The sequence below is a fragment of the Papaver somniferum genome, chromosome 4 (assembly GCF_003573695.1).
Source record: "Papaver somniferum cultivar HN1 chromosome 4, ASM357369v1, whole genome shotgun sequence".
In the NCBI taxonomy this organism is placed as follows: Eukaryota; Viridiplantae; Streptophyta; class Magnoliopsida; order Ranunculales; family Papaveraceae; genus Papaver; species Papaver somniferum.
The window spans coordinates 66,087,126-66,101,566 of NC_039361.1; the positions used below are offsets into that span (position 1 = coordinate 66,087,126).

General features: G+C 38.2%; 1 protein-coding gene across 4 annotated transcripts; it reads left to right on the forward strand.

Moving 5' to 3' along the window:
- The first annotated feature begins 8,229 nt into the window (after positions 1-8,229).
- On the forward strand, positions 8,230-12,344 carry LOC113275766 (MADS-box protein EJ2-like). 4 transcript variants are annotated; one of them, XM_026525329.1, is made up of 7 exons: positions 8,230-8,474; positions 9,542-9,623; positions 9,888-9,952; positions 10,160-10,259; positions 10,481-10,522; positions 10,617-10,658; positions 10,840-11,339. In XM_026525329.1, the coding sequence occupies exons 1-7, from the start codon at positions 8,263-8,265 to the stop codon at positions 11,311-11,313; spliced, it is 1,017 nt and encodes a 338-aa protein (XP_026381114.1). In that variant the 5' UTR covers positions 8,230-8,262; the 3' UTR covers positions 11,314-11,339. The 4 variants fall into 4 exon arrangements, with proteins under 4 accessions (XP_026381114.1, XP_026381115.1, XP_026381116.1 ...); XM_026525330.1 differs by having other exon boundaries at positions 8,337-8,474; positions 8,750-9,623; XM_026525331.1 differs by having other exon boundaries at positions 8,436-8,474; positions 9,471-9,623.
- The last annotated feature ends 2,097 nt before the right edge of the window (positions 12,345-14,441 follow it).

Here is a 14,441-nt window from a genome sequence, read left to right on the forward strand (position 1 = left end):
AGATAATACTAAATTCAGGATATTGGCACTATGGAATCAATCATAGCGACTGCGGTTTTGGATAAATACCTTCTCGACTATCTGCTTCTCTAGTCCTCGAGCTCGCTCTTGCTCTCGATGCAATTCAAGACGAAGGTTCTCCATTTCTGCTAATTCCTTCCGCCTTATCGCCGCATCTAGAAATTGCCTATTGACATCCTGAGAACATCGCACTTCATAGCATAAGGAACTAACCACGTTACAACAATATGATTAAGAAAGTTTATTCACAACACAAGAACGTTCACTCACCATTTGATTGAAAGTGCCCTTCAGACCAACAGAATACAAGGATACAACCTGGATCATCTCCTCGTCGGTTAGGGATCCAAAATCGGGAGATGTAAGATCCCCTAGGGAATTGAAGAAGGTAGTCTGACCCGAACTCGGGGCAGGAACAACAGGAGGCACGATTTCCAACAACTCGCCTCCAGGAGAAACATTTTCCAGACCCTCAGAAACAACATTATTTCCATCACCAGCGGACTTGTCTATCTGCTTCGGCTCTTCCTCGCCCGCACCACCAGCCCCGTCCTTCTCGTCAAAAAGATCGGCATCATCATCATCCTCACCATCCGACAATATAAGCACAACACCATCAGCAAGGAAGACACCTTTATCAGCAGACTGCTGGGGCATAACTGTCCCTAGGGCAGACTCACCGACCTTTAGTTCTTTACCCTTCCCACTAGACTTACCACCTACAACGGTAGAAGAAACATCATAAGATTTTTGAGGGGACTTCTTCAAAAACTGAGACAAGGGAAGCCGATCATCGGGATCCTCACCACCGGCCGCAGAAACACTCTCCACATTTCATTTATCAGCTTTTGATCTATGTACATGAGTCTTCGTTAGATCCATGTAAGGCAACAAATAGGGGTAAGTACATGTAAAGTGGGTAGAACAGTATATTTGTTACCTTCCCTGCCTCTCCCTCGACTCCTGTTCCAGGACCTCTATCCCTCTTCTTAGAAACCGAAGCCTTAAATTGGCTACTTTGAGACTGAGGCTGCAAATCAGGAAAAGATCAAAACATGACTCATCTAGATACCCGGGCCGACAAAGTCAAACAGACAAAGCAACTTACCCAATCAACGTTAACCACCCAAAATGGATAGGGATCGGCTGGAGGAAGAAATCAGCCACTCAGAAGAGGACCATAAATAGCAATAGGGACCCGATCCCAAGCAACATCGCTAGTGTGGCGGGCATGTTTGTTAGAAGTACCTCTCTCCGGATCCTCATCCAACAAGAGCTTCTTAACACCCTCGGGGAGAGATTTATGGCGATGAGGACTAGCAGCAAAACCGGTGAGACAACTATTAGCGGAAGTTCCACTTCGAGAGTTGGCAACAAAACTGGCAGGGGTATAGTCGCCTGCCTCAAAAGGATCATAGATTGATCACTCAGTAACAGAGCATTCGCCTCGTCCTCGCCTCTCCCACTCGGACATAATACAGAAAGTGTTACCATTCCATTGGGCTAAAGCACGAGACGGTCAGATCTTGGAAAGAACTTCATATATGAAGGGACGGCTAGGATCATACAAAAGAAATCGCAGTCTGAGTTCCAACTGACCCTTGGTGATGACGGTCGCCTCGGCTGAGTGCGGGAAATTCATGACATCACTCTTTTTCAAAACACCTCTTTGGCCCGATAAGAGCTTGATGTCATAACCATGTAGATCAAAATCATCTTTTAACTGCTTGATGAACTGTTCATCATACAAGTCTTTGGCAACCCTTTTATCATTCCTACATGAAAACGAATGAGAACCGTCAGAAAGGATATAGTTAAGGGCGCGATAATCATGGTGCGAAGGGCTGTCAACAATAAACAAAGAATTAACGGAAAAACCATCATCATCAGAAAAGGTATAACTGACACACCTCTTCTCTGTCATGGAGGGAGTCGAAGAAGCCATGGAAGAACTGTTGGGAAGAAATCTCGAACCAAAGAAGATAACAAACGGCAAAAATCGCAACAACAGCAAGGGGAAAGCAATGGAAGGATCAAAAAATGGTTGAAGCTCTCAAAGATTCGGAAGACGAAGGAATATCAGAGCAGCAGTGGGAAGAAGGAACTAAGGAAAGGGAATGCAAGTTTTGGGAAAGGAAAAAGTGAAAAACCAAGGGCTTATGGTTTGAATTTATAGCCCCAATGATTGTAACCGGAGAAGAAGGTAGACAGGTTATAAAGACGAGTGTAATGGGGAACACCATGGCATGAAAACGGCATGGCAGCGGACGTGGAAGGCGAAGCGGTTTCTTCCCCTCGTGTCGATCACACGAGTGAAAGAAGGGGCATAAATGTAGGTGTAAATAATCCACACGTACAGGTGGAGAAATCCTGGGTAACGAAGCATCAACAGAAGATGAAGTGTGAAGCACCAAATCATCTTGCCCGGCCTTGGCACGAGAAACGAGACACCAAGGGAACCCGTGAAGACAATACGTGTAAAGGTCGGAGGTGACTGAAGAGATAGCCATCGAGTACAAGAGAAATAAATGCACTGACGGAGTAGTTGAGAAGATAAGGAGAATCTGGTCAAAGCAAGACTCGTCTAAGAACATCAAGGGTGACATCGTCTACACTCATAAATCTACATCGGATGGATGGACGTCGGGAAAAGACATCACTAGGTTCGGCCCTACACCTCAGATGAGACATCACCAACCACCCGAGAAGGACCTCAAGGAAGATGTACCACGACACACACCGTAACTTGGATGTATCATCACTTGTAGCTATAAATAGAGAACCATGTAGAGAGCTGGGGGGCAAGTGATCAGTAAGGGAAGAGAGAATACCAAGAGCTTGTAGTGAGAAAAGAGAGCTTGCTAGTGATTCATATCCCTTGTAACCTTGAAATCGAGTAATAAGATCATCCTTTCACTCTCGTGGACGTAGGTAATCATACCGAACCACGTATATCTTATGTTCTTGTGCATCCCTTGCTTGTTTACTTCATGGTATGTGTTTATGTTTCTTGGATGTAAAAATAGGGTTTTCGGCATCTACAATTATTTAGCAGAGTCGTAGAGGTAAAGGTAAAGTGAAAAATACTAGAACCCCCTACTATATGGGTTCAAACATATAGAAGCCTCACAAAATGGATCCTCCACCCTCAACTCCACACTTTCATAAAATGATATTACTAGGCCCGAAAAATCAAATTATCTTTAGATCAGGCCCATAATTAATTATTCCGAACTTTAATAATGGCAACATTGCCCTTTAGAATTTATACAAGGGAATCCCAGAAGCTTCTTTTCATTTCTCTATTCTCTTTCTCTTTCATCTTTATCTCTCTCTGTTGTAGAACAATGGTTTCTAGGGTTCCTGAGATTCATTTTCGACTGCATCAAATCTTCTTCGTCTTCATCAAATCTTCGACTGCAACAACAACGATTGATTGCATCTTCTCCTTTTATGCCTCTGTAGTTTCATTTCTGTCAAAGATCTATTGAATCTGATCAAAAGATAGATCTTACGGAAGATGCAGATGATTTGTTTAGTCTGATAATTAACCAAAGAAATCGAAGAGAAACATCAGGAAAAACAAATTGAAAGGTAAGTTAATCTTCCTTTAAAGCTTTCATTAATCGATTTCGAGTTGAAATCAAATTTCTCGTGGTTTGATTTTAATGATTTTGAAAAAAAAATGAAAATTAATCTCGATTTCATTATCTGATCCTTAATTAGAGTTTAGATCCTTAATCATGGGAAAGATGAGCATGATTTTGCGTATAAGTATCACCTTATCTTAAGGATTTTAGGGTTTTCAGAACCTATATCTTCATTTTTTTTTTTTAATTAACCTATCCTAATTGAAATCGAAGCATAGATCTACAATTTTCTACTCACTCTGGTTGTTTTGATTTAGATTTTTTTAAAAAACTTGAACAAAAAATCCATATCTATTCGTCGTAAATCTTAATTTGTAGCTACGATCTAAAATAATGTTTTGAGATTCAGTATCAAAGAATCATTGTCTCTGTTACCCATAGATTTGATTTGATTTTTCATCCACTCATATGAACTGATCTGGTGATGTTGGTGGTGCAGGTAGGGGTTCTTTAGGAGGATGAGGAGGCACTGGTGATATCAGAATTGATAAATTGAATGAGAACTGCTTCATTGGTTAGTTTGTTTATCCAAGTGGCTATAGATGAAACAACAGAAAACACTCTTGAATCACAAAAGAGTTTGATTGCTCAATTGTTGTACTTTTCTGAGAAATTAGAAAGCTCTGATTCATCCTTATCACCAGGCTCATATGTGTTGACATATATGAAAGAAAGCAGTGCTGAGAAGTAGAAGTCAACTGATAAAGATGATTATAGGTACTTCATTTCAGATGTCATGCTGCCAATGTTTTGCTCTTGAGGTAAATTTTTTGGTTGTTTCTCACTGGTTGTGTCTTAGTTATTTGGTTGTTAGGTACTTCATTTTCCGATGTCATGCTGCAAATGTTTTGGTTACTCTGCAAATGTTGGAAGTATGTTTAATCTGTTTTTTACGTGGTCCTAGGTCTGTTTTGGTTACTCTGCAAATTTTGGTCATCATTGTAACTAATTTTGTTGTTTGATATACAAAGGTGTCCTCGTTAAGCATTTGATTCTCTGAAATTTAAGTATAATTTATACAACTGACCCAATTTGATAAATTTCATCTAACATGCTTATCTGTTATATTTATGTAGCTGCTCTGAGATAGGAGATCACAGATGAAACAAATAAAGGGACATGACGCTCCAAATCTATCTCTACCGATCCAATTCATCTCAGTATCTATTCTCCCAATGGTAAGATGGCTTTAAAAACACCGAAGTGTAACTGCGGCTTACACATGCCATATGCATGTGTAACTTCCTATTACATATGCTTATGACATATGTAACTGCGAATTACACATGATATATGAATATGTAACTGCCGATTACATGTAGTACAGTTTTCTTGTGTATGAACTTTTACCAGGTTTCCCACTTCACAGTGTAAGGCTTTTTTACCAGCATAGTATTGGTAGACTATGGATGTGTAACTAGTAGTTACACATGCTAATTAGATGTGTAACTTCTAGTTACACAAGCTAAATTGATGTGTATATATTATTTACACATGCAAAATAGATGTGTAACTATGCTAATTTGATGGGATATGCATATGTAACCTAATATGAAACTTCTATCCGTTATTAGTTGATTGAAATAGCATAAAATTTCATGTTTGAGCTTATGTTGGTTGGATAAGTAGTAGCTTTTAGAGTCTCTAGTTTACATGGGTTATTTTCATAGTGTTGTAATGCTTAGTTTTTTTTTCTTTGTCACTGGTCTTGCTGAGCTTGTATTTCAGTAGTTATATGGATGTGTAACTAGTAGTTACACAAGCTATATGGATGTGTAACTGCTAGTTACACATGCTGTAAAACCACATATATTACTCAAGAAAACTTGAAAGATGGAGTTTATGTTTCTTCCACTTGCTAGATGGTTTTATCCTTTGTTCAGTCCCATAGCTTCGTGCAAGTACATTCTTTTGGAAGTTTGTTATGTCGTATTCTGCGAAACTTGTATGACATGAAATGAGAAAATATAACTATTACATATTATGCATTAGACGAGCAAAAATGATATCATGTGGTTGCATAGGATATTTCAGTTTAATGATTTTATTATGTTTAATGTTTCAGCAGTTTCTAATGCAGAAAAGCGACTCTGGAGCATAGTCAAGTCCAGATCATTAGACTCCAATGCTTAATGAGAAGGAGAAAGCTAAAGCTGAGATACATCATATGTTGTAAGTGTCATTTATCTTATTTATTGAGCAACTCTATGTGATATCCCTGTTTCTAGCGCTGATGAAGATAATTTATATGCTCTGAGTACACAAGCATATGGATGTGTAACTGGAGATTACACAGGCCATATGCAAGTGTAACTGCCGTTTACATAAGCCATTACATGTGTACCTGCTAAGCACCATGAAACCCAACTGTTTCAGTTAGCGTGTTCATCTTGAGTAGCATTATTGTGTTAGTGAAATTCTTTGTATGAAGGATCTCCTCTGGCTAATAAGTGGCGGTGGTGGTATATGTGCAGGTTTTGGAGCCGGTGGTGGTGGTGGTGTTGTAGTTGGAGCTAAGGTGAGGATATGCCTTTGTTATATACTTTTTGCTGTTAAATTTTGATGGATAATATGCCGCCAAGAGTTTCTGATGCGCATTATATGTTGCATACATGTTTTGATTTCCATTTGCGAGATTGATGAATATGTTTCTTGTGCTGAATTGCTTTTAGATTCGGATATTGATTTTGGTTTTCACTTTGAAAATTTTAGGGATCTTGTATTGTCTGGTACTGACTATTGTGCTGCAATTTTCAGGGTGATGAATTGTTTCATAAGAAGCATGGGATTCATATATCTGGGAATAGTGTGTCGTTGCCACCTCAGAGGTAAAAGCTCAACCCTGTTGACTTAATCATTTGTCCTTCATATGAGATGATAATTCTTGAAAACCACATTTTAGATCTCAATTACATGCCTCAAACAATGTATAATAATGATGCATTATCTCCAGATTACAGAATGGTAGGATATACTGATTATTAGACTGATTAGATACATGTGTAACTCTTAGTTACACAAGTGAGATGCATGTGTAACTATTAGTTACACATGCTAATTAGATGTGTAGCTACCAGTTACACATGCAAATTAGATGTGTAGTTTCTAATTACACTTGCTAATTGATGGGATATAAAGGTTATGAAGGTGTAACTCTCATTATACCAGTCAGACGCATGTGTAACTCCTAGTTACACTAATGATACAATGTGTAACTCCAAGTTACACTAGTCATATGAATGTGTAACTCCTAATTCCTCTACTTGTAGTTGTTCTATAATATTATTTCATTCTTTTTGTTCATCCAATCTAATTTCATGGATGTTTATTTTGTTACAGATATGGAAGCATTTTGTAATGAGGAAGACAAGAAAGGAAGGAACAATCTCAATTAGAGGATTTTGTGGCTCATTTCTAAGGTTTCGTCTTACATATTTAGTGTTTAAAGTCGTTTATTGAATTCAATAACAGCCAATTAATAGATAAACAAAAAAATTATTATAAATGAATATTAAAGCAATACATATTTTTTTTGTATATTTTTTTTCGTGATGTGTAATTGTGTCATATGCATGTGTAACTAGTGGATACACATGTCATATGCGTGTGTAACTTCTTATTACACATGCCATGTGTAACTTTGGGATACACATGCCATATGCATGTGTAACTTCTAGTTACACACTTTTGAATACATAATAATTTTTATGCATGTGTAACTTCCGGATACACTTGCAATATGCATGTGGTCGGAGGTGGTGGTGGTGGTCGGTGGCGGGGGTCGGAGGCAGTGGTGGTCAGAGGTGGTTGGTGGCGGTGGTGGTCGGAGGTAATTGGTGGTGGTAGGAGGCGGTGGTGGTCGTAGGTGGTTGGTGACGGTGGTTGTCGGAGGTGGTTGGCGGTGGCTGTGGTGGTCGGAGGTGGTGGGAATATCATCAAACTATATTTTAACAATTTTGGGCCTAAATTTAAATTTTATTTAATAACTCGGGGCCTAGATTTAAAAGGGTACGAATGTCCTTTAATAATTCGGGGTCTAGATTTAACCTTTTTTAATTAAGGACCTCATATTATGGTTTATTCATGGGTCGGGCCTGAACCTAATTTTCGGAAAGGTAAATAAATGATCCAAGCATCAAAAGATGTCCAACCGACTTTTCCATGCCAACTGCTATCCATAATAATGTTTTAGGAGTCGGATCGCCGGCACACTCGGCTCTTTGCCAACTGCTATCCATAATAATGTTTTAGGAGTCGGATCGCCGGCACCCTCGGCTCTTTCTCCATCCATACTCCGGTAAGTTTTACCAAATCCAGTGAGACCTAGTTTTATCCCTAGCCCTTGGCATTATGGTAAAATTTTACCCCACCCTTTGACCTCTTGGACAAAGTATAGTACTAGCCATATAATGTTGTCGAGACACGTGTACTACCAGATAAACGAATGTTCTGAGCTTGATACTGACGTTGGAGCAAGTGACATTAAAGAGCACAAGCAAGACAAAAACAACCACGAACCGACTTGGTAAAAGGCTTATCGTTTTCCCTTTAAGCTTGTTGGAGTTGGAGCTAAAGCTGAAGAAGAAAAAACATGAACAACCTAGAAATCCAGCACCGAGGGAGAGGAAAAAAAAGAGATATAAAGAGGATTGAAGACAAGGCGCAGAGACATCTTTCATTTTATAGGAGAAAGAGCACTCTTTTGAAGAAAGCTCGTGATCTATCATATGATTCTGAAAATGAAGTTGCTCTTATCATATTCTCCAGCGAAGGCAAACTCTCTGAGTTTTCTAGTACTTCAAGGTTTACACTTTTCTTTACATCGTACTTATTTATTTCTCTTTTTCTGTTATTTTTATTTTTTTTATTAAAAGAAGTTGAATCTTTTTACTATGAGTACTGCTTTTGCTAGGTTGAGCTCGGTTTGGGATTTTGATCCTACCTTTTTGTTTTTCAGTTGTGGGTTTTTGAGAGTGAGATCTCAAAGTGTTTTGTGTTTTGTGTTCGTTTTTTTTTTCTTCTAAGGACTGTCACAATCAAGTTGACTCAAATAAGTGTTGTGTTTGTACTTTTTACAGCTTTTGATTTGATACTATTGGGAGGTCATTATGCGATTAGATTTTCTGGATGGTATGAAAGATTTTGGTTAAAGACCAAAGGTTATTAACCTTCGAGAGATGTATGTATGTATGTAGCTTGTTTGTGCTTTACCATGTGAGGTGGACTTGGTTTGATATGCCTTCTAGCTAGTTTATAATCATGTGTACTTTGACAACATATGAAGTTGTGGTGTGATTTGTGTAATACTAAGTTTTCGACGTAGTCTCGTAGTTTATACGACACCCAACTTTTGGGAACATTATGTGAAATTGTAGTTTCATCTGTTCAATTCATTCTGTGTTTTAGTGACCCATTGTTAATCTGTGCCTGTGGTGGTGATTAATAGGCTATAAACACTTAGTTCCATCTTTCATGACCATTCACATTCGAGTCACATTATTCAACATTGTTTTTTTCAACTTTCATCATTTATAATGGATTTTGATTTTGAATTACAAATAGTACAATTTATAATAGCGTTTACCCCTTCATTTGTAGTTTATGTATTCAGTTAAATTCTTGCAATTATCAGCTGAATTTGTTTTGTTTAGTTTGAACTTTTCCATTAAAAAAATGGGGTTGGACCACATCTTTTTTTTGTCAATGCAGATTAGTTGATATCATTGTGTACTAATGCAATTATGGGTTCGTCTTTCAATTTATATTCGATGTGTACTAATGCTATTATGGTGTGGTCAGTTAATGTTCTCTCGATGGAATCCTATTGATAGACGGACAATCTTTCTGTGCTATGTTTTAAATTTTGTTAGTATGTTGGAGACGCTGGAGAAGTATGAAAGGATCAAAGGTATTTTACCTGTATCAAGCGAGCCTGTCGTCAATGACATTGAGGTATTTTAAAAGTCTATTCCCTTGTCTTACTATAATGTGTGTTCTGGTCTCCTATCAATTAGATGGCTCATGTGTATACAATATAAACCCCAAATTTACTAGACTAATATAAAAGGATGTTTATTAAGCAACATATTGATAATTTCTTGCCAGAAGTTTATTATGCTGTCAAAATTTTGTGTTGCATTACGTTCGCTTAAGATTGGTTGATATTTCTGGTATGCATATATTAAAGTGTGCCTGTTGTGGTTTGTGCCACTCTAGGATGAAGCCCTCCAGGACTATTTGCAGCTAAAAGCAAGAGCAGAGGTTCTACAACAAAATTATAGGTATTTGCCAATCTGCTGGAACTGCCCAAACTAAAAACAATGAGCAATAAATAGAGCTCTATATCTTTTGGATTTCATTCTGGTTATGATTGTTAAAGAATTGATTTGTAGTTTCTGACTGTTCCCACATCCTAAATGCAAAAAAACTTAAGTTTGGAAGCGGACCTTGGTGTTCATCATGATAACTTCAAACTTGTTCTTTAATAGAAACTTGCAAGGGGAAGGTCTGGAAACATTAAGGTTTGAGGAGCTCGATCAACTTGAAAACCAATTAGAGGTTACATTAAAGCAGGTCAGATCAGAAAAGGTAAGGTATTTGGTAAACCATCATGGTACAAAGGAACTTTCTCATGTGTTGTCATTCATGTTCTCGCAGTGCTTACATGCATAATACTGAATTTAGTTACAAGTACTTGCTGTGTATATTTTAGTGGAGACGAATTTATGATGTATTACATAGGGAATCATCTAAACCAAGGGCTTTATGGTTTCTGCTGATTAAATTGGGTATGTATGTTTTTTTTGTAGACTCAATCTATGTTTGGACATCTTGCCGAGCTTCAACAAAAGGTATGCGAACTGCATTATTCAGTTTCAGGTTTTTACATATATAGATGTAATGGGAATACAAATCCGTTTTACCATTGTTTTTAATGTATCCCAGGAACAAATGCAGCGGGAAGCTAATAAGACCCTGAGTAAGAAGGTAATATATGTCAATATACTCGTCACAAACATTTGCGTCAGAGCTTATCTTATATAGAGATAATAGATGATATGCCATGAACAGGAGTCAACTTGCTCAGTTCATTGTTGCTAATTAAGCTTTAACTGAACCTATGCACTAGTAGAATCTGATAGGCTGTTACCTTTTTCTTTTTACAAAGATGGAAGAAGATAATGCAGAAACTGCACTACGATTGTCATGGAAAGTGGCTGAACAACAGAGGCAGCAGGGGATGGACGAAGATAAAGCAGATATGGCACTACAATTGTCATGGCACTACAATTGTCATGGCAAGCGGGTGAACAGCAAAGGCAGCAGCAGATTGACAAAGATAAGGCAGAAATGGCACTACAATTGTCATGGAAAGCGGATGAACAGCAAAGGCAGCAGCAGATTGACAAAGAAAAGGCAGAAATGGCATTACAATTGTCATGGGAAGCGGATGAACAGCAAAGGCAGCAGCAGATTGACAAAGATAAGGCAGAAATGGCACTACAATTGTCATGGCAAGTTGATGAACAGCAAAGGCAGCAGCAGATTGACAAAGATAAGGCAGAAATGGCACTACAATTGTCATGGCAAGCGGATGAACAGCAAAGGCAGCAGCAGATTGACAAAGATAAGGCAGAAATGACACTACAATTGTCATGGCAAGCGGATGAACAGCAAAGGCAGCAGCAGATTGACAAAGATAAGGCAGAAATGGCGCTACAATTGTCATGGCAAATGGATGAACAGCAAAGGCAGCAGCAGATGGACGAAGATAAGGCTGAAAATGCACTACAGTTGTCATGGCACGCGGGTCAGCAACAATGGCAGCAGCAGATGGACGCAGATAAGGCTGAAAGTGCACTACAGCTGTCATGGCAAGTGGGTGAGCAACAATGGCAGCAGCAGATTAACAAAGATAAGGTAGATATTGCACTGCAGTTGTCATGGCAAGCAGGTGAACAACAAAGACAGATTTCATACAATCATTACGCAAATGCTGTTCAATCAGAGTGTTTTTTCCAGGCTTTAGAGTGCAGTCCCTCTTCGCAAATCGGGTATATCATCTTTCTTACATTCCAACAATTTTTTTTACATTCCAACAAAATATAACACTAAAACAGAATAATCTTTTAGTTCTGTTGCAATATGATTTTATCCAGATTAGTCTTTTTCTTTCTTTAGTTATAATTTTATTTAGTTTTCTGGTTACAGGAACAATCACTTGAGTAACACAGGTAATATGATGAATGTTACAGCCCCAGCACAAGACTTGATAAGCTTTTTACCTGGGTGGATGCTATAACTTGTTTAACACCATGATGCATGAAGGTATATGCATATTATGCTTCCACATGCTCATATTTTATAGAAGAAGAAGACACGGATTACAGTAAATTTTATCTTTTATGAAGACGGTTTTTGGTTCGTACATATCTATATAGACATAGATGAGAGACTAGAAAATGCTCATATTTTGCAGGAGAAAAAGATACAGATTAGAGTATATTTTTATCTGCTGTGAAGAAGGTTTTTGGTCTATATAGACATAGATGAGAGACTAGAAATGAAGTTTTTGTTAATGCAGGAAAGAATATAATTATCATGATGAAAAACATCTGTGCAAGAATGAATGGTCATATTCTTACATAAGTACTACTAGAAGGAAAAATTCAAATTTTTGGCAGCACTCTTGTTTTGCAATTGACATTGAATTGAAGTCCATATTGTATATTTTTGTCATTGGCTCGTTTGAAATGAGGCCTAACAGGGGGTTAGTCGTGGGAGAGTTCGAGAGATTTTAATGTATTTGGGTTTTCTCCTGTTAGTCCTGAGGGAGTTTGAGGGAGTCTTTCCAAATCCCCGTTAGTCGTGGGGGAGTTTAGAGGAGTCTCCTAAACTCCCTAGAAAACACCTGTTAGTCGTTGGAGAGTTTAAAAAAAGCTCTTGAACTCCCTGTTAGTCATAAAACCCTACAATACTAGGGAGTTGGTTGCTTTGGGGAGTTCGAAGGAGTTTTTAGTGTATTTTGGTCTCACAACAAATCTCTCAAAAGAGTAGAGATTTTACAGGGGGTTAGTCGTGGGAGAGTTCGAGAGATTTTAATGTATTTGAGTTTTCTCCTGTTAGTCCTGAGGGAGTTTGAGGGAGTCTCTCCAAATCCCCGTTAGTCGTGGGGGAGTTTAGAGGAGTCTCCTAAACTCCCTAAAAAACATCTGTTAGTCGCTGGAGAGTTTAAAAAAAGCTCTTGAACTCCATGTTAGTCATAAAACCCTACAATATTAGGGAGTTGGTTGCTTTGGGGAGTTCGAAGGAGTTTTTAGTGTATTTTGGTCTCACAACAAATCTCTCAAAAGAGTAGAGATTTTACAGGGGGTTAGTCGTGGAAGAGTTCGAGAAATTTTAATGTATTTTGGGTTTTCTCCTGTTAGTCCTGAGGGAGTTTGAGGGAGTCTCTCCAAATCCCCGTTAGTCGTGGGGGAGTTTAGAGGAGTCTCCTAAACTCCCTAGAAAACACCTGTTAGTAGCTGGAGAGTTTAAAAAAAGCTCTTGAACTCCCTGTTAGTCATAAAACCCTACAATACTAGGGAGTTGGTTGCTTTGGGGAGTTCGAAGGAGTTCTTAGTGTATTTTGGTCTCACAAAAAATCTCTCAAAAGAGTATAGATTTTACAGGGGGTTAGTCGTGGGAGAGTTCGAGAGATTTTAATGTATTTGGGTTTTCTCCTGTTAGTCCTGAGGGAGTTTGAGGGAGTCTCTCCAAATCCCCGTTAGTCGTGGGGGAGTTTAGAGGAGTCTCCTAAACTCCCTAGAAAACACCTGTTAGTCGCTGGAGAGTTTAAAAAAAGCTCTTGAACTCCCTGTTAGTCATAAAACCCTACAATACTAGGGAGTTGGTTGTTTTGGGGAGTTCGAGGGAGTTTTTAGTGTATTTTGGTCTCACAACAAATCTCTCAAAAGAGTAGAGATTTTAGTGTATTTTGGTCTCACAACCAAATTTGGTTCAAAATCTTTCTTTTCAAATCACACGGATTTCTCAAATCTCACCAACAAAAATGTTGTTCCCAACATGATGAAATGATTGTCAGATGATGGCCATTATGATACGGTGAAACAGTTCTAGGAAAACATTAGGATAGTGATCTAGAGTCCATGAAAACGTGTGGATATATAGATTTGTTTAGATCTACATATCCCGTAAGATGCACCAGCAAAAAAAAAAGTAGAAGTCTTCACAATTAGCGCTTCCCTGAGTTGAATTACATTACCACTTCTGCAACCACCGTCAAAACTATTTTCTCACCACTACCATCACCACCTATAACCAACCACTACTCCCTTAACCACCCCAAATAAGAACCCTAATTTTAGAAATAAATAAGATTCAATAAATGCTATAGCTCGGAGAAAATATTTTGAACCAAATTTTAATTCCATCACAATACGTGACACATTTGGTCGCTCTCGGTGGAAAGTTAGTAAAAACTTCAACAGGAAAATGTGGAAAAATGTTCGTGAACAAAGGGAGTTAGAATTGTATGGAGACCGTTAAATTGAAGGGAAAAAAAATTATCTCGTTGCACAAAATAACATACTATTGATACAGAGATATGATCATTTTCATTTATTTTTTTTCTTTTGATTAAAGATCAATGTTATTTGCAAATGAGGGTTTATTGTTTCTTAAAAGAGAATGAGTTAGGAGTGAACTCTCTCAAACTCCCACAAACTCCCTCTAATGAACTTTCTCAAACTCCCTACACTCCCCCAAACT